Below are 23,487 nucleotides of genomic sequence, written 5' to 3' on the forward strand. Positions count from 1 at the left end.
CATGAGAACTATCAAGTCTAAGATGATTGATTGACATTTTTTGCCGCTAAACTATTGAATGTATAGTATTCACTATTCATCATATAACTCCTTTGTTTTTCATTTCTTTCAGATTAAACATTAAAGTAAAAAAAAATGGATTCTGAAAATCGTGTCATTCTAAATGTTGGCGGTATTCGTCATGAAACTTATAAAGCTACATTGAAAAAGATACCAGCAACACGTTTATCTAAATTAACTGAAGCATTAGCTAATTATGATCCTGTATTAAATGAATATTTTTATGATCGTCATCCAGGTGTATTTTCACAAATATTAAATTATTATCGTACTGGTAAACTTCATTATCCTGTTGATGTATGTGGACCATTATTTGAAGAAGAATTAGAATTTTGGGGTTTAGATGCTAATCAGGTATGAGTTGATTGAATTGTCCTGTTTTTTCTATTAAAATTACAAAACAATACTTGGGGGGATGGGGGTAAACTGATACCTTAGATGCTAGCTCGATGGTCTACATGTTGGGCGTTTGTGCGCGTACACCGTAGGTCCCGGGTTCAAATCCTGAGGGTAGGGTTATGGGTACGCACTGCTAGGACAAAACGGTCGTCCAGTGCTTCCAGGTTTTCAATGATGGTTTAATATCAATCGATTCACGACGTTAATCACAAAAATATTATTTCTTACGGAATAGGGGTTCTTAACCCACTACTTAACATTTTTCTTTTAATATCAGAAAAGGGTTTTTGTAGATATTCTAATAATTTCAGTAGTTGAATTCATGAGTCAATTGAAGCTAGATCACCATGGAAAACGTGAAAGTACTGGAAGGCTGTTTCGTCCCATTATAAAACTCCTCAGTGTCAATGCGCATGCACGATCCCGCCTCATGAGATTCGAATCCAGTACCTGACGGTCTCAAGTGCGAACGCTTAACCTCTAGACCACTGATCCGGCATCCAACAGTGCTAATGTCTAACTTCAACCAATCCACGATATCGCGCGTTCGTCCTCCGTTGTCTTCAATAAGTAGCTGCTTCATACCAGACACGGCTGAACTCCAGTGGTCACGACATTTCATTAGAACTCAAGGAAATCCATCGCAAAGCTAGTGAACTGCTAAATTTATATACGTCAAACTCATAGCCCGATGACGAGGTCGTATTATCTACTGTACAGTATGGTGTTTCTCTTCGACAATCAACATCTGTAGTAATAGTACCTTTCTATAAAGAAAGAAAGGGTTTAGAAAATGATCAACCTTAGCTGAACAAGTTTCCATTCCTAGGAAATAATGTTTTAAAAGTGCCAAGTCAACTCATCTGAAACCATTTACAAACGATTTGTGTGCATCTGGCGATAAACATTTGTTCTTTTACTCGATGCGATCACACTTCTAAGTCGTTAAGACCATCCTTAGACAGGTTTCCTGTTCAAGGACTTTAAGAAGAACTATCTTTTCATGACCTGTGCAAGTGCCTAAATTCTTCTGACAGCGGTCTAAATCACTTTGTTTACAATGAAACCCTACATTCACTATTCAATACTTCTCCTATTTGCCATCCAAACTCTGATGTCTCACCATTCCCACATGAATTTGAATATTACTCTGTAGAATTCTGTAAAATTCTCTTTTCTTATATTCAATAAAACCATTCAATTCAACTTATGACCTGGATTCTTATATGTATCACATAAATAAAATACAAAATCCTAATAGGGTGTCTGAATAGTACTAATGTTGATTTAAAGTTTACCAATGTCATATATGAATTTGTTATTTGTGTTTTCTTAGAAATATTTAGTTACCATAGCAACTGTCAGAGTTTGTTTTTTAATAATAAACAGGGTTCATATTTAGTTAGACGGCTACAATTATTTAATTTGCTAGTATTAGTTTACCTTTATGCCTTTAAACAAGCAAGTGGCTATCAGGACTCACTAGCTAAGTAGATAACATGATGGTGTTTGATGCGAACGATATTGGATTCGAGTCCTGGAGTGAACATCAACTCTGAGATGAAGGTACATCTAGGATGAAACACGTGTCAAACTGGATTCCACTGTTAACCACTATCCATCTTTGTTTATAATGTTCGTCTAATCAGTTTAATTAATTAATTGTTAGGTGATGATCTGGAGTTGTGGATTTAGGTTTCAGACAACTTTACAGATATTATCAACATGTATCTATAATTATAAAATGATTACAGTAGATTATTAGATTTGAATCTATGCCGCTCAATATTACAAACTTAATTGTTTTTTTCGTTTCCATAACAATCATCCTCTGCTCTCGTTTTCTTCTGTTCAAACTTCTGAATCATCTTCCACCAGGTGTTTCACTTTCAATCAATGATACACACTACTTATATCTGAAGACATCAGTAGCACAAAACACACTATCACTAATGAATTCGGTATTGATATTATTATCCTTTAAGCGGATAATATAACCATTCACCATAAATATGTCACACAATTTCGTGGATTAGTTGAATAATGGCTAGCTCAGTAGACTAGAGGTTAAGCGCTCGTGCGAAATCGACAAGTCCTGGATTCAAAACTCTTGAGGCGGGATCATGGATGTCAACTGCCTCTGAGGAGTCCCACAGTAGGACGAAACGGTCGTCTAGTGCTTTGAGGTTTTCCATGGTTGTCTAGCTTCAGTCGACTCATGATCTCGACTATTGAAATTACTATAATATCCACAAAATAACCTTTCTGATATTAATCAGTATATGCTCAATAGTTATGGTCTCCATGAGGTATTTGTTGAAGTTCTGATGAGTATCAGTGACTAATGGAGTTTAACTGGATGTGCTGTGAAAGAGTAACTCATTGATGACAATGGTAGATGTGTCGCTCAATTTCTTGGATTATTTGGATAACGGCCAGCTCAGTGGTGTCTAGAGGTTAAGCGCTCGCGCACGAGACTGATATATCCTAGGTTGAAATCTCATGAGGCAGGATACGTACTGCCATTGAGGAGTCTCACAATAGGACGAATCAGCTATCCAGTACTTCAAAGTTTCCCATAGTGATCTCACTTCAATTAACTCATGATCTTAACTACTATAATAAATATGTGACCAACTAATCGGTTTGTATTTATGAACTTTATCTCATTATCATTCACAGTTATTCGTTATAACTCTCTTATTAGTAGAAATGATGCAACAAAATTTTGTCAATTATGTAACAATCAAAATGTAATCGCTTTTTTTTTCTTTTTGGTTGTTGTTGTTCTTTTTTTTGTTTTTTGTTTACCCCCCCCACCCTTCAAAAATGGATATCCTATTTCATCATTGAAACAACATAATTATTCTTTTGAAATTTCGATATTTCAATATTTAATATAAAACATATGGTGAATATTAAAAAAAAGGTTGTGAATAGCGCGCGCGCGCGCACAAGAGAGAGAGGGAGAGGGAGAGAGAGAAACCCGCCAAAATGTTTAATTCTATTTAAACAAACTCTATAACAACAAAAGATATTGAAACATTTAAACAAAATTTTTAGTTTGTTTATTTATAGGATCGTTTCTTTTTCGATTCTTTTTTCTTTTTCTTTTTTCTTTTTTTAAATTTTATTCTAAACAGATTGTCATGAAATTTTATATACTACTTATATTATTATAGGAATATATTTCATATATAAATAGTTGAATTCATGAGTTCATTGAAATTAGACCACCATAGAATAATTTTCTGGTTAGCGTTTTTTTAGCGAGTTAGTTTTCTACGGGATAGGGTCGCTAACTCTATGCCCAACCCTCTTCCTTTATCCGGGTTTGGGACTGACAGTAGCTCCCGGAGGGACTCCAGGCGAAGATTTGGAAGATGTAAAAACCTTTACATATTTGGGCAGCATCATTGATGAACATGGTGGATCCGATGCAGATGTGAAAACGCGGATCGCTAAAGCATGAGGACTATATTTACAATTGAAGAACATCTGGAACTCAAAACAACTGTCAACCAACACTAAGGTGAAGATTTTCAATACGAATATCAAGACAGTTCTACTGTATGGGGCGACAACTTCGAGAACTACGAAAGTCATCATACAGAAGATACAAGTGTTTATTAACAGATATCTACGTAAAATGCTTCGGATTCGTTGGCCGGACACTATTAGCAACAACCTACTTTGGAAAAGAACAAACCAGATCCCAGTGGAGGAAGAAATCAGGAAGAAGCGCTGGAAGTGGATAGGACACACATTGAGGAAAGCACCCAACTGTGTCATAAGGCAAGCCTCCACATGGAATCCTCAACGCGAAAGGAAAAGAAGAAGACCAAAGAACACATTACGCCGAGAAATGGCGATAGACATGAGAAAAATGAACAAGAATTGGATGGAACTAGAAAAGAAGGCCCAGGACAGAGTGGGTTGGAAAATGCTGCTCGTCGGCCTATGAAATTGAACGACACATCCATGATTGTCATCAATAAATTACTATCTTACAACTGACCCAGATGAACTCCACTGGTCACTAGAACTCCATGAAATACCTCATGGAAACCGTTAGTACTGAGCTTATGTTGAATTTATAAATCGATCTAAGTTAGACCAGCATTGAAAACTTGAAAACATTAGACGATTGTTTTGTTCTAGTATGGGAATTCTCAAAAATACACATCCACGATTCCGTACTAAAGAGACTTAAACATTTATCTTGAGCACTGAAATTAAACTCAGCAATGAGTTTACTTTTTAAATGGTTAAAAAATATCTCTTTTAATGGAACTTTTCTGCTTAACGTTTTTTTTAACGAGTTAGTTTTCTATGGGATCAGGTTGCTAATCTCATGCTTTACACTCCTCGTTTATCCGGGCTTAGGACTGGCAGTAGCCCCAGAGAGGTTCCAGGCGGAGTTCATTCATTTACTTTTAGACTGTGTAATTGTATGTACTAAAAGAAAACATCAATAAAAAATTTGTTCATATCACTGATATCGTAAATCGACTTAAGTTAAGTATCCATTGAATGTGCATACTAGTGACTAATTTCAAGAGTTACGTCTGAATTTCTTATGAGAAGTCATTACCAGTGGATTTCAATTATGTCAGGTGTAAAGCAATTGTCTACACCACTCAATAAATAAGAATAGAGCAATATCATGAATTGATTACAGTTAGATATATACACGATTAGATTATGACTTAGCTTGTGCGTGCGTAACTAAGGTTCCTAAGCTCGATTCATATTTGGCTGGTGGATTCATACTGGTAAAGAGATTTATATTAAAACGAGACAACTATTCAATGCTTTATAATTTTCAATGGGTATTCAACTAAAGTGGCTTCATAAATTAAAGAAATACTTCAGTACTTTAGAGTACATTATAAACAAAGATGGATATTGGCTGGCAGTGGAATCCAGGACACGCTTTTCGTCCTGATTGAAACTCGTTAGCTGGATGTACATGCATCTTAGAGTTGATGTTCACTCTGAGACTCTAACCCAGTGCCGTTCATATCAAACGCCATAGCTTTATCCACTTAGCTACTGAGTCCTGACGAGTCTCAAATAGGACAAAACGCGCGTCCTAGATTCCACTGCTAACCAGTATCTCTCTATGCTTATAAAGCTTGTGAATTCAAGCAATATCGAGACAGTCCGCACAGGATGAACATATGCCAACATGAGACTGATCAAATGCAGTCCCAAATAACAATGGAAAGATACAAGTAAAACAACACCAAATGAATAAAAATAATACATTGTTTCATCCTTGAAATAGAAAAAGTAATTGAAATTTAAATCGTTTTATAGTTTCACTGATCATTATGACACGATCTTCTTTCATTGAATTCAAAGATAATCCATTCTGTTAAATTCTAACGAAAAATAAATGAATGGTAACCGCTAGGATCCATTTGTGGACTTTTGTAACATATATACTTATTATCAGTTTAGAGGTTGTGGAGATCGTTAAGTTTTTGATTGAGATCATAAACCGATTGATGTTAGACCTGGAAGCACTGGACGGCCGTTTCGTCCTATTTTGGGACTCCTCAGCTTCGTGAGAAAATTCTCGAAGTTCTGGTGAGAAGCCGAGACCAGTAGAGCTATTCCATGTTGGGTAAAAACTGGTGTCTACCTCAGTACAATGGAAGATGGTTGCGCAATCTCGTGGATTGGTTGAGGTTAGACATTAAAACCATCGGATGCCGGCTCAGTGGTCCAGTAGGTTAAGCGTTCGCACGCGAGACTGGAGGCCCTGGATTCGAATCCCGCGAGCGGGGTCGTGAATGTGCACTGCTGGGGAGTCCCACTATAGGACGGAACGGCCGCCCGGTGCTTACAGGTTTTCAATGGTAGTCTAACATATTCTTATTGTACAACTAACTATTATGTAACTATGCCGTATGTATATTCCTATTCTTTTCATTATAAGCTTCCATCCGACCTATAAACTACTATTATACGATCTATTAGTTACAGCCCGTTACAATCACAGACACTTTTTGGCTTGATCTCGTCTAGTTATTTCCTATCTTATGGTACGATGAAGTCTAGTTTGTTTGTATATAAACCTAATACGTTTGAAATATATGATCCATACAATGGAAGTTGATATTGGCGTTCTGGACTAAACCGACTGTCTTAGACGAGAAGCTACTATCTCAGTGGACTAATAAGAACTTGGAGTTGACTCTGAACTGTTCATAAAGGTTTAGGCGTCATTGTGGTCTGGACAATAAATCGATATTCTAATTGAAGATCATATCACATGACATATTCAATTTTCGTTTAGTTGAATGACAGCCTAAGCATGGTAAATGCTGAATAGTTGGATTCCCTTTATACTTTGAATCTCATAAACAAAATGAATCCTTTCTATTTTATCAACTATTCATGAGTTGAATAGTTTCCGTCAAATTATTGGATAATCATGAAATGTATTCCTATTGTGTGAAATATACAATCTTATCAGTATAGGGTCTTGTGGGAATCTTACAAACTGATCTAAGTTAAATCACAATTGAGAAACTAGAACAGATGAACTACCGTTTCATCTTAGGATGAGGCCTTTCATTACTACGAATCTACGAACTCATAACGAGGAATCAAACTTGGAGGTTACGGTTTAATGCACGGATGTTTAACCTCTAGAACATTAAGCATCCAGTGGTGTAGAAGTCTATCCTCAATCAATTTACAATATTTCACAGATACTTTTCATTGAGTAAGATGGATAGCTATCTTACATGTGTCAAGACTGAACCCAACTAATAAAACTTTCTCACTAGAACTCGGCGAATTTCATTTTGGAGCTAGTTACTAGTAAGTACACCATACTTTTCACTAATGGATGCATGAAGACTGTTACATATTACTAACATCTTTACTCAAACTGATTAAATTTAGACTTGTGGATTACTAAATGCTAGTTCAGTAATCTAGTGTTTAAGAGTTCATGAGCAAGACTGAAGGTTCTGAGCTCCATTCACAATTACAATATCGTGGATCCTTACTGATTCATATACATATATATGGTTTGTAAGAGTTTGTATTTTATCTTTGTTGAGGTTAAAGACTGTAAGTGATCAGCCTCTATTAGTATATGTGCATTTTGTGAGAAATGCCTCAATATTACTATTGAATCACAAGTTTTTACTAAAGTTGAATAGTGACTAGTAGTAGCATTGAAGATACTCATTTCATTCTATTTAGAATTCTTTAGATAGATCTCAGTGTTGAGATTTGAAGTGAAGCTCGAACTCAGTATAATACTTATCAAACTGGAGTTAAGTAGGAGATGATAACCTTAGATTCTGATTTCCTACTAGTCGGCACTCATTATCAAAGAAGGGATAGACTCAATAAGATTCAAATTCGTATCATCCAGCCTCAGAGTCTGACACATTACTACTGGTCTGTTCTGCATGTGATTCTCATATAGGACTAATAAGATACAATGATTGATCATTCAGTAGTAATCAACTACTTCTTACTGTTGATTACAATTCCTTGAATCAATTTCTTTTATAATCAGGTTGAACCATGTTGTTGGATGACTTATACAGCACATCGTGATACTCAGGCTACTTTACAAATTTTAGACAAAGTTGATATGGATAATGATGATTATACACCAGAGACATTATATAAACGTTTTGGTTTAGAAGATGAATATACATGTAATGAATTGAATACTTGGCAGAAATATCGACCAAAAGTATGGGCATTATTTGAATTGCCACATTCATCAATTGGAGCAAAAGTGAGTAGTTCATACTAATCATTAAAAAAAAAAAGAAACAATCTTCAATTTAAATCTTCTCTGTATATTTTAATAATGCAAACCACTGTAGAAAAGTTAAGCATTTACCAATGGACTTCATCACCTTGGATTTGGTACAGTGAAGTATCGTGGATACAGGTTGCTGAGGAGCCTAAAAATGGGATGAAACAACTGTCTGGTACTTCCTGGTTGTTTAACACATGTCATTTTGTCATTTAAGATGTTATCATAAAATATCTAAGACGGCAATTGTTTCTTTTTTGTCAGCTAATTATCCTCTTAAACACCTTCGGTAAGCTATAAACTATAAAGATATGTGTATTTTCGGTAGTATTCAGTCCTCTGAGTTATACGGCTTAATTGTGGACCTTTGACTGTCATTATGGATAAAATCTTCAGTGCCTACTTCAGGTAAGAAGACAATCATGACATCATTTACATAATTAACTACATCAGCTGTGAGAAATATTACATTGAACTAAGTAGGCGTTTCCTTCACTTACTCATAAACGAACATAGATCAGCAGTGATGCAACATGATATAGTTATTATAATATACCCTTGTGGGCCAGGGTAATTTTACATTGGTTTTCAGGAGAACCAGACACCATCCGGACTTTCACGTAAAAACCCAAACAGTACAGCTCAACCCCGTTTACCAGGGGAACCAGACACCGTATAGGCTTTAACGCTACAATTCGAATAGTACAGCTCAATCCTGTGGCGCAACCACACAGGTACCAAGCACCCTGGTGGACCAATGCAACATGATATACCATAACTGATATCAATAATGAACTCTATGACGTAATTATTATTTCACCTAAAAGGTTATTGAAAGTCTCTTAAAGATATTATTACACAGCTCTTTGTAGTAATAATGATAATAATTTGCATAGACTGCTTAGATGGTTAAATTGAGGAGCTTTCATTGTCATTGTGGACAATATCTTCTGCACATACGTCATACGGAAGAGAACTTTCTTATTATTCCATAAATGTCGTATCAGTTCATTCCGACGAACTTGTTTATGATCAGTTGTCTTGGTAGATCTTGTTGACTTCATTTAACTTTGTTATCAAGGTTGACAATGTCTATTGGTTAATCTCTGGTCAAGTGATCTATTGGTGTATGTTGTTGTGTCCATCGCTATTTGATCTTAATATCACACTTTTAGGAACTCTTTAATATTCTTGAACTGTTCTTGATCTAAATACTTTTACGTTTCCACACTCGAATTTGTGTCCACGGTTTCTACACATATATTGATATCAGTTATGGTATATCATGTTGCATCAATGCTAATCTATGTTCTTTTATGAGTAAGTGAAGGAAACGCCTACTTTGTATAGTATTAATAGGATTTCTTACTGGTCAAAGAAACATTTCAGTAAACCATATAACTATCATATGGTATAAAGAGTTATTCATATCTATTAAACCTGAACAAATGCTAAGGGCCTAGGTTCGATTCCTGCATACGTGGTTGTGATTACTCACTTCTAAGTAATCTGTCATACTACAATAAAACAATCATCCATAGCTTCCAGATTTTGCAGGGATAGTCTAACTTAGATCGATTTATTACTTAAATGAAATTCAATCATCTACATAATAACATAATAATAAATACGATTCTATAGGTTAATAAGATGGCCAGCTTGATTATCTGGGCTACCTATCTCTGTCATCTAAATATTTCATGAAGGTATCTAATTTCGTTTGTTTTAATACATTATTATGGCTATTAATGGCATAAACCATTCAGGAATGTTTCCTAACACCATACAACCATTCATTGTAGAAGTTACAAAAGAGCACAATCATAGATATCGGGATTGCTGGCAATATGCATTGAAATGAATGAACATTATTCACATATTGATTAGCTGAACTGGCAACCATTTAATGTTTATCGTCACGATTCGGCGAGACTATAATTTATGAACGAGCCAATCGGAAGCGTTTGAGAGATTTCAAGGTTACGGTGCCAATTCCAGTACCTGATGCTCACGTACGATTGGTTTACAGAAGATTTTAGAGAAAACATGACCATTGAGCGTCTACAACAAATGGAACTATTAAGAAGTTCCTTTATTTGTAACCTTTGTGAATCAAATGACCACTGTACCGTGTTCAGATTAGCGTAATGAGATTCTCTTTCGATGTTATTTATGTTGGATGAAGAAGTCTGATTGAACAGGAACTTTCTTCGCTCGATCCCGATTGAGACTAAAAGAATCCATGGTAATTGTTGTAAATCAGATAATAAATGCACCAGTAACACTGGCTGCAACATTTGCAAACGTTACTGAAACTTCAGCTTTTCACTGGATGAGTATTATAGAGATATATGAGCAATGCAAATGAAAAGTTTACACGAGTCGTTTAGAGAATCATTGTGGACCCTACAACAGGAATGTACACTAACAATATTGAAGCTATGTGGTCAAAGCTAAACGAGTTCTTACAACTCTATCATGGCTCAAGAGGTTGACTATTATGGAACCATATGAGATGAGTTCCTCTACTGTATGCACTACGATTTCAGAATTTCTGAACTTCTTTCAAACCTTAATAGATTTATAAACCATGTAAACTAACTGTCCTCTGATTGGATACTATTTATCAAGGTCACTTAAGATTTGTTCAAAGGTCATTCATAAACTAGAGTCTCGCCAAGGAATCTCCTTGAAATACCTTCTACTGAGAATTTTATATTGAATAAAACCACTAATAATTTCGTGGATTGGTTGAAGTTAGACATTAACACCATTGGATGCCAGCCAGCTCAGTGGTCTAGTGGTTAGGCACACTCGCGCAAGACTGAAGGCCCTGGGTCCGAATCCCGAGATCGGGATAGTGGATGTGCCCTGCCACAGAGGAGTCCCACAATAGAACGAAACAGCTGTCCAGTGCTTCCAGGTTTCCAATGGTGTTCTAACATCAATCGGTTCATGATCTCAATCAAAACCTTAATAATGAAGTAAAAGAATGTTTTTTATTCTCCTCTTTATTATATCCCTATTTTTTATCCGATTTTTTCCCTTCTTCTTCTTCTTCTTCTTCTCTATTACAGTTTATTGCTCTATTATCAATTACATGTATTATTCTTTCAATATTGGCTTATTGTATGGATACATCACCAATATTTTCTACACCATCAATTCGTACAGAATTAATGAATACAACAGATGATTATCATATAGATACTACTGCTACTACTACTAATACATTAGGTAGTAGTATAAATAGTCTATCATCAAATCACCATTATAATAAACCGAAAACAACCATATTCATGAATAATCATAAACAATTAATCAAATCAAATTATTCATTATATCATAATTATACAATATTAATGAATAATAAACACTTTAAAAAGAATATCCTGTTTATTTATATAGAATGTATATGTAATATCTGGTTTACTATTGAATTAATCATACGGTTTACCGTAACAATAAATCATAAAGAATTTGTAAAAAATTTAATTAATTTAATTGATATTGCTGCATTATTTAGTTTTTATATCCAAGTCATATTATTACATCATCATCAGCATCAGCACCATCATCATCATCATGAGAATAGTTACCATGGTAACTATAGTAACTATGGGAACAGCGGTGGTGGTGGTAGTAGTGATAATGATGATAATGTAACATTTATATCAATTATTGAATTTTTTAGTATATTACGTGTTATGCGTTTATTTAAATTAACACGTCATATATCTGGTTTAAAAATATTAATATTAACATTTAAAGCAAGTGCTAAAGAATTTTCATTATTAATATTTTTTTTGGCTGTATTTATTGTATTATTTGCTGCATTAATATATTATGCTGAACGTTTAAGTACTAATCCACATAATGATTTTACATCTATACCAATTGGTTTATGGTGGGCTATTGTTACTATGACAACAGTTGGTTATGGTGATATGGTGCCTAGATCATATGCTGGTAAGTCAATGTTTTATTATTTTTTCTTCTGTAAATTTGTCAATTTCATTATCAGAATTTCTAAAGAAAAGAAAATTGTATTAGAAGGGATTTTGTGAAGATTGTTGTAATTTCAACAGTTGAAATCATGAGTTAATTGAAGCTAGACCACCATCATGGAAAACCTGGAAGCTTCCAGATGTCGTGGATGAGCACTGCTGAAGAGTCCCACAATAGGACGAAACGGCTGTCCAGTGCTCTAGCTTCAATTGACTCATGATCTCAACTGTTGAAAATTGTATTGTTGAGACTATCATTTATGGACGGTAACGTGACCTTCCGAATATCTATGTACTTACTAGGGCTAAATAAGGGTTATAAAGTAGTGTGAGGAATTAGGGTTTATATTACAAACTGACACCAGCTAAAATGCCAAAAGGCTCTTTAATTTAATGGATGGGTAGATTTCGCACCAAAATCCAAGACATACTTACTTATGTCTGTTACTATTCGCGGAGGAATATAGGCCCAACAAAAACATTCTCCATCCAACCCTGTCCTAGGCAATCCTTTCCAATTAGTTCCAGTTACTATTCATATTTTTCGTGTCTGCTTCCAATTCCAGACGTAATGTCTTGTTTGGCCTTCCACTTTTCTGTTTCCATTCAGAATTCCAAGTTAGTGTTTGCTTCATGATACCGTTCGATGATTTCCGTAATGTGCGTCTTATTAACTTCCATTGTCATTCTCTGATTTCCTCTTCAGTTGGAAGTTGGTTTGTTCTCTGCCACAATAGACTATTGTTGATGGTATCCAGCCAATGTATGTTGATTATCTTGTATAGATAACTATTTATAAACACTTGAACCTTTTTAATGATCGTTGTAAGAGTTCTCCACGTTTCAACTCCTTACAGTAGAACTGTCTTAACGCTGCCTCTAACTCTTCTAGAGTTAATTCCCATCTTAAGCGCGGATTAAGGTGGAGGAAGGTTTGAGCATAGGGTTAACGATCAAATCCCATAAAAAATCAACTCGCTGAAGATTAAAAACATTAACCAGAAGAATATAATTCATTTAAAATAAATTCCATACATAAAATTTATGCCTTAGTAACAAATCAATCAAAAGATATTATAAAATCTTCTTTAACCAAATTATTTTGAGAATGAATTTCGCGCTAAAATTTAAAACTTATTATTACAAATCTAATTGGTTCATTTATATCATTCTAATGTTACCGGGGGGGAAAGGGGGTGGGGTGGGAGTATTTGGTTTTGGTTTTGATTTCCTATTATTGATTAAATGTCAAATGTTAGTCAGTTTAGTTTTTCTTTTCTTTTTCTTCTTTTTTCTCTTGTTCTTTTCTTTCTTTTAATCTGAAATGATTGTTAAATTTTTCTTCTATTAAAAACGGGGGTGAAGGGGGAGAAAACGACCTTTTTTCTCTCTTTTATTTATAAAAAAAACCCTGATAAATCGATTTTGGTATTTTAGTTATTCTAAACAACAACAACAAAAACATTCAACAGATTGTGGATGCGCACGGCTGAGGAGCCCCATACTAGGACGAAATGGCCGTCTAGTGCTTTTAGGTTTTCCATGATGGTCTAGCTTCAATTATCTCATGATTTCAACTATTGAAATTGATAGGAGTTTATAAAAGTTATCCCATTGTATGATAATGAATAATCGTTAACTAGATGGTAACTGTTATTGGTAATAATGATAGTTTAGTCAGAAAATTAGTGTTAAAATCTCGAAATATATTCATTTTAATAGTTGAGATCATGAGTCAATTGAAGTGAGATCATCATGGAAAACCTAGAAGCACTGGATGGCCGTTTTGTTCTATTATGAGACTTGTCAGTAGTAGTGCGCATCCAGGATCCCGCCTTGTGGGATTTGAATCCAGGACTTATCAGTCTCCCATGCTAAAGACAAGAGTTCAAGTCCCTTTAGTACAGAATCGTGGATGTGTACTTTTGAGAATTGTCACACTTCTATGATATTACACCCGATGACTATAATCGTTCTCATTAATTAAGTAGTATATATAATATGAATATAACCAATTGAGTTATGATCTCAACTATTCAATTTACTATATTATCCACACACAAAAAAACACTTTTTGGTACTAATCAACATATGCTTAATAATGAATGACTTCAAGAGGAATTTCCTGGAGTTTTAGTGAGAATCAGTGACTAGTGGAGGTCAATCGGGTCTGTTGTGAGATAGTAACTCACTGAAGACAATGGTGGATGTGTCGCTGACTTTTGTGGATTAGTTAAAGTTAGACATTAACACCATTGGATACCGGCCGTGCTTGAGACTGACAGGTCCTACGTTCGAATTCGACGAGGCAGGATCGTGAATGCGCACTGCTGAGAAGTCTCATACTAAGATGAGACGACCGTCCAATGCTTCCAGGTTTTCAATGGTGGTCTAGCTTCAATTGACTCATGATCTCTACTATTAAAATATAAATATTACTGTATATTAGAGTACAGTCTAACGAGTTCCTATCTAAAACAATATGGTTCACTTATTTATATGTTGCATGTATATTCAGTAAATAAGTTCTGGGAATAGGGTAACATTTACTGATTCTTCTTTGCTTGTATTTACTTCTATGGAATGTCACTTCTGTTTTTTTTCGTTTTTCCTATGTTACAACTAGGCCCAGATACACACACACATTCATACCTACACAGATACAAACATAGATACATACATACCGAACCATTATTTTTCAACTGTGGTAAATGAATCAAAAACGAATAGGTAATAGTGTCAGTTATGTTGTATTTAGTTACTCTGTAAAAACAAAATACCCAATGGATATATATATATATATATATATATATATATATATATATCCGACTGATATTAAGGATAATCAATACAACCTGTGATTGTAATGTAGTATTAGTTGCTATGCCAAGATCACTCAACTTATTCTTGTTGCTGGACAGACCACTTTTATTCATTCTTCTCAAACTACATTTTAACCTTGTCAATTATTCGCTTATTCAACCTGACTACTATTAATATGAGTATATATATATATATATATGATGTGGGTGTGTGTGTGTGTGTTGATTACTTACCCTATTCATCATATGTCTATAACTTATTATAGTCTGACTATAAATATTGATTAACACTTGGTTAAATTGAGTTGATTTACATACTTTCTCCATTGTGCGTCATTTCATTTCATTCCGCTTAGCTCTCTCTCTCTCTCTCTCTCTCTCTCTCTCTCTCTGTTCTTCGTTTCGTTTGGCTTTATCTTCTTCGTTTCCATCGCTTCGTTCCCCTGATTGTCTGTTCAGATTAATGAATGTACAAAATACACGTATTCAAGTATCCATTCTGGTGTTTGACTTATTTAATTCAGCTATATTCTCTAACGTGATTATATAAGGGGATAGTTGAGATGTATATTTTGATAATTCGATAACAATCATTCATACAATCTAACTGGAATTAGATCTTGGGCCATAAAAGTTTTTATTGTAGTACTCTTGATCATTTAGGTTATTGCTTGAGTCTAGTGATAATTTTTGATGAACACAAATAATATGAATATAATTACCATCGAGTAAGTAATGTAGTTGTTAGGAAATGGGTACTAGGTAAAGATGGCAAATCAATTGATGAAGTTGTGAAACTTCATCAGTTTAGATGTATGGGACATGGGTTACGTATGCACAACCACCGACTGCTCCGGCGTGTGATGCTTCATGGTGTAGGAGTATGATGGAAGGAAGTTATTTGCGGCCAAATCAAAGCATGGCACAAATCCATGAAGTTACTGACTAGTGGTTTGAGCCATGTTGGTATGTGTACAGTGTCTGATTGGGATCCACGAGACGATAGCAACCGATGGTTAGAGACACTGAATGACATGGCTCAAAATCGTTTGCAATGGCGCAGGTGCATCCACTCTTTGTGTTATCCCAAATTCTAATCTCCTGAATTCTTCATGTCAGCCTTTTTTCTCTTTCCAAATTTATTTCACTGGATTATACTGCTTGAATAACATCTTCAAACCCTAATCTTTCCGATTATTGCTTATACTTTTAACAACTCTATCACTATGGGGTTTGAATTGACAATTGTATCTGTGTGCAAATGTGGTGTAGCAACTCGAACTGATGTACGTACGTACGAAATTCTACGTTGTTACTGACTGACTGACATATTAGAACAGACGTTTTACTAAGTATATCAATTCAAACATTAGCAGCTATCTATATGTATATTCTATGAACATTTCAATATGATGAGAATTTCATCTCTTCTTCAAACATTTAAATGAATAGAGAAAATGCTAAAAATCACTTGATACCATTCTTCCATATATTATCACCATGGAACTGATTACTTCTATGAATTTGATGTACATTTTGTTTGTGCTAATGAGGTATAGTAACTTGAACCGATGTATATATGTGCCTGGTTCTACGTTGTAGCTAGCCGACTGACTGGCTGACTGATACCTTAAACATCTTAAACATTGAACAATGAATACTTACTTATTTCATACACATGGTTCCCTTTATCATTTTGAAAAGAGCAAGAACAAAATACCTACTTAGTTAGGCCTGTTACTGCTCATGGAAGAGCATGGGCCACCCATTAGCATTCTCTATACAATTCTGTCCTGTGCAGTCCTTCTCAGCTCTTTCCAGTTGTTATTCACCCTTTTAATATCTGCTCTTATTTCCCGACGTAATATCTTCTTTGGCCTTCCTCTTTTTCGTTTCTTTTCATGAATTCCAAGTTTTCCTCATTTCCTCTTCAGCTTGAAGCTGGTTTGTTCTCTGTCACAGTAATGTTGCTCGAATGGAATAAATAACTGACTAATAAAAAACTCTAAAGTCTAGTCTAATTTCTTTCGTTGGGTTTTATTTTTCTAAGTGGATGCTCACTTCGGAAGAGTTCCATGTTGGGAGAAAACGGCCGTCTAGTATTTCCAAGTTTTTCATGATGGTCTACCTTCAATGAACTGATGATCACAACTAATAAAATTACTATAATATCCACACATAGTCCCCTTCTGATAAAATGAAGTATAAGAATGAAGTTCTTTTTTTTTCTAGTTTGAACCATGAATTGAAATTAGTTAAACCTTCATTGAAAACTAAAAAGCATGAGACAGTTGTCTCATCATAGTATAAGACTCCTGAGTAGTGGACATGCATAATCCTCATATGTTATTGAACCTTAGACATTCTTTAACTTGAATCGATTAGTGACATAATACAATTTAACTTTACAAGTACAGTTTACCATTTATAGCCAGTCTATTACTCATTATTAGCCCAAGTCACAGTTACTATGGGCTTGTTTATGTATGATTGTAGTTTCTCATTTTATGTTGTTGTACAAATTAGTCCGTTTGTATATAAATCACGTTTGTTTGAAATATAAATATATTCGAGGTTGATGGCTATGTCTTGAGCATAGAAAGGAGTTAACGAATAGTGGACTAGTAGGATCTTAGCTACTGTCTCAAGGTCAATAGTGTTATGTTGGAAGAAAACAATAACAGATTTCTTTCTTCGGTTGAATTGTATTAGGTGACGTATGATCGATCTGTAATTACAGGAAAGCATCCTTATGATCCCTCCTTCTCTCTCTCTCTCTAGTCCGATTATCGATGGGTCCACCTACATCAATGGACAACAATCAAATCTTTAAAGCGTTGTTTTTGGTCTTTGAACTACTCCTAACTCAGTAGCCTATAATAAAACAAAAATAGAAAGTAGATCAATTCTCTATTGTACTCAATACGTTCATGACTCAAAAGTTATACGTTTATAGTTTCACTAAGAGTTGAGTTCATAATACCGGTTTCCTTGACAACTCTGAACAGTTGTCTGCTGTTGACTATTGTTGCTACCTTTTTCATCTCTCTTGGTTTCACTACTCCCCACTGTTCACGATCATTGCATAGACTTCTTATCAGTCTGCGCTTAAGCTGACTCCACTTTTCGTCGTGTTCAGAGCCAGATGGGATGAGTTTTCGAGCATCTACCAGTGCTTTACGATAACCTTATGGTTTACCATACTAGCAGATATCATTGCTGTTTCCACAGCTTTTCGGATATCATTCTACGTTGCCTCGGGGTGGGCATCACTTATGTGACTGCCTAACTGTTTTTCTAGTTATTCTTGAAATATATTCTTGGTTTGACGATCATTAAGTAGGACCATAAGAGGTTCCCTAGCAGCATCTTTCCTACGTCCAGTAAGACGTAGACAAATACGCGCTTGTGCACTAATGAATTAAAATGGTTCATAAATTCTAGGTCGACATAGAAAGTTGATACATCATCGACGGACGTCATTTCGAAGGACTAGACTGAAATTAAAGCATAAAAATGTTGATTTACCTCTCTCAAAATTATAACTAACTTCAAGTTATCAGCAAAGATGGATGGTGGCTAATAGTGGAATCCAGGACGTGCGTTTCGTTCTATTTCGAACTCGTCAGCTGAATGTACCTGCATCTCAGAACTGATGTTCACTTTTGGACTCGAATTCAGGACCGTTCGCTTTAAACGCCATCACATTATCCACTTAGTTACTGAGTCCTGATGGCCACTTGCTTGTGCAATTTTGTGAAGTTTAAATTCACTTGGTATTGTTTACTTGAATATTACCGTTGATGTGTTAGGATTACAGTTGATCAATTTCTTGTTGGTATTTGTGTATCCTATATGGATTGCCTCGATATTGCCTTAATTCACAAGCATTATAAACAAAGATGAGAATAGTGGCTGGCAATGGAATCCAGGACACATGTTCTGTACTATTTTGGATTCGTCAGATGGATGTACCTGCATCCTCGAGTTGATGTTTATTCCGAGACTGAACCCAGTACCCAGTACCTTCACTATATGTTTATCCTATTTTGCCAAGTAACTCCGTAATTTTGTGCTAAAGACATTCGACTGTCCCCACTTGTGTTCTGTTCACTACAATATAAGTAGTATATATCATCAATCGAAATAGAAATGCCTGGCTACAGAAGATTAAGAAGATCGAAGTAAAGAGAACTAGAACCGTGAATGATTCCTATAGAAACGAAGGAACAATGAAGTTTAATACAACTGATTAAAGTTTTTCAAATCAACTATTGACAGTATGGTTATTAGATGTATTCGAATACATTCGATTGTCCCCCACTTCTGTTCTCGTTCACTACACTACCAGTCATTAGTGGTTAAAGGACCATATACAAAGTTAATTATTGATCTTATACCATTTCATATGTTTTCTTCTGACATTCATACTACTCAATGAAGTGACCCCACTACTTAATAATGCTCATCAATGTTTTAGCTTTCAATTACTATAATCAATTCGATTCAATGAAAGATCGATGGTGGTTCATAATGGAATCCATGGTATATGTTTCTGTTGGGGACGTTAGATCCCCCAAAAACTCATATTTTGTAATTTTATCTTTGTGGAGCTTGTATACAGATGTATGCTTGGGCATTTCTTACCACCCACGCACATAGTCGATTGACGAACTTATCGATTAAATGTTTAAAAAAACTTCCATGGCAATATCGATTATATACATTCTGTATATAATACGCTTGATTTGTGTGCTTGATGGACCTGATATCTTCTAGTTGTCTATAGAATACACTTTCTATGTCTTACCAAGACTTCTGGATCAAGTTAGCTGAGTCGGGGACAACGGACTAGTATACCCTATCGAATCTCTGGTTGCTTGATTCTTCGTTCCGTTCCGAGTAAGATGAATCAGTAGTAGCATTCAACAGTTTCATATTCTGGCAACTATTATCGAAGGAATCTGTACAAGATCCATGTATATATCTATTTCAATGATTGTTTTGATTTGTATTTTCCTTTTATCTATTTTTAGGTATGATTGTTGGTGCAATGTGTGCAGTAACTGGTGTATTAACAATTTCATTACCAGTACCAGTAATTGTATCCAATTTCTCAATGTTTTATTCACATACATTAGCTCGATCAAAATTACCAAAAAAACGTAGACGTATATTACCAGTAGAAGCAATTCGTCCGAAACATAAATCAAATCAAATTGGAAGTAGTACAATTCATGGATTAATACATCATAGCAGTAGTAGTGGTGGTGGTGGTGGTGGTGGTGGTGGTGGCGGCGGTTATACAAATGATACAATTAATTTAAGTAATTTAGCCAAAGGTATTGTACCACAAATTCCACAACCTATTGCGAAAGCTAAATATTCAGGTAACAGATTAATTCATTGATAAGAGTTATTATTGCAAAAATGTAGTTTGATTAGATAATAACATTGTTGAATGCCGGTTAGTTCAATGGTCTAGAGGATAAGAGTTCGCGTATAAGACTGAAGGTCCTGAGTTAGAATCCTGTGGATGGGATTGTGAATGCTCACTACCACTGAAGAGTCCTATAGTAGGACGAAACAGTCATTCAGTGCTTCAATAGTGGTCCAAAATCAATCGATTCATGATCTCAATCAGAAATGTAGTTCATATGAATTTATAAAAATGAATATTTGTTTTATGAAAGTTAGTTTTGCCTAGTTTCAATTCCTCATCAATGTTCATTCATGAATAGTATACACGTTATTTTATTTATTTATTTGGAGACATAGATATTGGTACAAGGGGGCAACACATAGAAATGCACCACATAAATCATTCGATTTGTGTGAGAGCTGGGATACTACCCGGGTGCCCAAACCGAAGCAGGTGGTTTTCTTAGGGGGCCAAACACCTAGCCTTTGACGTAGAGGTCCGATCCACAAGGCAGTGGAGCAACGCCAGGAGATGCAGTCCTATAGTAGCCGGGGACCAACGATTGGTTCATACGCCATTTGTTCCCTCAGGATCCTGAAGCTCATGTACACCATTGGTTTGGAATCAGACTTTCACAACTCCCTTAGGTGGACTCTCAGTGTCCGCCCACCCGCTTAAAGCTCCGGATACTCAGTTTTCGTCCTCTAAATTCCCTAGACAACATATCCGCCGCGAGAAGGCAGTGAGTAGAACTTCAATGGCAGGGGCTATATACGCGTGGCCATGTGAGAGCATATCGAGAGGGAGAACGAACTCTCCCCACTCTCGACAGTACCAGGGCATTTAAGGGCCTTGGAAAGAAAAGATTACTCAAAGTGGTTATGGAGATAACAATAATTAGTTTTGGATTACATATGATGGCTAGTTCAGAGAAATTGTATATCAAGAAGATTATAAGCATACTAGATGAAGCTTAACATTGAGATCAGCCGGCAATCAGTCCAGAAATTAACATTGACCTAATTTATCAATTTGTTAGAAGCACTAGACAATTTCATTGGAAATTATTCAAAAGTTAGGACGTAGATCAAAATGCTTTGAATAACCAACGTTCAAGAGATGAAGTACATGATGTACACTGACTGGATAATTACACATTTTGTTATTGTTATAGCTAGCACTTAGACTCTTAATATACCCCGTATAACTTGAGCAACTCGAACGCTAGAACCCCACAAGTCGCAAATGAGAAAACAAAAGATAAGTGACAGGTATGCTACTCCAAAACAGTGTCAATTATGATACAAAACTATCAGGTATATATCGTTTTTAGTAAAATCGAAATCATCATTATAGTTCTCCGATTCTTATACAAGGGGTCACTAGCATTTGTCCAATAGGCGACCTACACGTAGAGGTCCTGGAATTTTCTCACAAAAGATTATTAGATGGAATATCCTCGGCTCTTTCTCAGATTCTTAGAGCTTCCTCGAGTTCATCTATGGGTGTCCTCATAGTTATTGACCACAGCATGTGCTTAGATGATTCTAGAGTATTAAGATCATAAAGTAATTTCAATCATAATTAAACCAATTAGTTCAAAGACTAAAGTAACAATAGTTTGTAACTAATAAGCTTAGACATTTTGGATTGTTTCTTTAGATGATAAACAGAGGTGAATGTTATATTACAATCCATACGTTTTAGGTTTCTAATAATAACCTTCAATTGTATAAACAAAAACTAAGGAAACTAGTTAGTCCCTTTCAGTTTTGTGGTAATGAGCGATCTTGCAAACTCGTGGCTACAATTTATATACTTAATTCGTCCTAAATATATCAAAATGTTTCTAGGTAAACTGTAATCTTAATAACAGTAGTATAATGTAAAAATTGATCAAGTCTGAAAATTTTACGTTTATTTATATACTACTAAATAAATATTTAAGTAGACTAGTTACAAAACGTTTCTTTTTTTACAGATAATTTTACACATATTAAAGAAAATTATCAAAGTCGAAGAAAATTTTCTAATTCAAATGAATTCCCCATAAATGAACAATATAAGTGTGCTTATGGTATACATACTAGACGTGCAGCATTGATAAATGCATCAAATTCCTCTTTGGAACAAATAGATGATGATGATAATGATAATGATTGTGAATCAATTGGTAAATCATTAAAATCAGAATTACAATTTACAGAGAGATCACGAAAAAGTTGTAAGTTGAAAATATACTACTTAAATGTTTATATGACAGATTATTTAGGGATATAATCCACTTAAACTAGAAGTGAAGTTAAGAAACTACTCAAAATATTGACTGAATATACTACTCATTAACTGGGACATGTGATGTGCATAAGTGTAGCTGGGATGGTGGAGAAGATTTGTAGCTCAGGTGGATAGATAGAAGTCTTCTATCTGAAGTTTGTAATGATGATGTCGTTCAGAAAAACGATGAAAGCTTCACGACCAAACCATCCAGCTCGAAGAACAATACTCCATCAAAATAACTGTAGCCGTTAGGTAATAAAATTCAGTAGATAATAAACTAAACATCACAGTTTTAAAGTAGATAGAATTTAATATTTTTGAAGTGAGTACAGTTTCGAAATGCGTGTTGGTCAAAGAATTTCACTGTCAACCGTTGACATCTAATAAGACTGAAATGTCCATACAGTCCACACGCGGGACTCGAGCCCAGGGCCTTCGGTTTTGTGGGTGAACAGTTAAACTCTACATCACTGAACCGGCATTCAGTGGTGTTAATGTTTAACTTCAACCAATTCATGATATTGCACGATCATTCAACATTGTTTTCAGTGAGTAACTGCCTCTACAATTGGTAAATAACACTATATATAGGCATACTTACTTAATTACTGACGCGTTACAACTCATGGAGGAGCATAGGCTACCAACCATCATTCTACAAACAACTGTTTCACGGCCGACGCTTCCCAGCTCTTC

At 35.2% G+C, this 23,487-nt stretch overlaps 1 protein-coding gene across 1 annotated transcript in view; it reads left to right on the plus strand.

Annotated features, from left to right (window-relative positions):
* KCNC4_2 (Potassium voltage-gated channel sub C member 4) overlaps positions 1–23,487 on the plus strand; it is an 80,610-nt gene that overhangs the window by 51,387 nt on the left and 5,736 nt on the right. Inside the window, exons 2-6 of the mRNA XM_051217790.1 lie at positions 113–414; positions 8,009–8,236; positions 11,338–12,229; positions 20,126–20,479; positions 22,493–22,735. Of these exons, the coding sequence (XP_051064213.1) occupies positions 136–414; positions 8,009–8,236; positions 11,338–12,229; positions 20,126–20,479; positions 22,493–22,735 (1,996 nt within the window). The 5' untranslated portion in view covers positions 113–135. The remainder of the gene's footprint in view (positions 1–112; positions 415–8,008; positions 8,237–11,337; positions 12,230–20,125; positions 20,480–22,492; positions 22,736–23,487) is intronic.

Source organism: Schistosoma haematobium, chromosome 7, assembly GCF_000699445.3.
Source record: "Schistosoma haematobium chromosome 7, whole genome shotgun sequence".
NCBI classification, from domain to species: domain Eukaryota; kingdom Metazoa; phylum Platyhelminthes; class Trematoda; order Strigeidida; family Schistosomatidae; genus Schistosoma; species Schistosoma haematobium.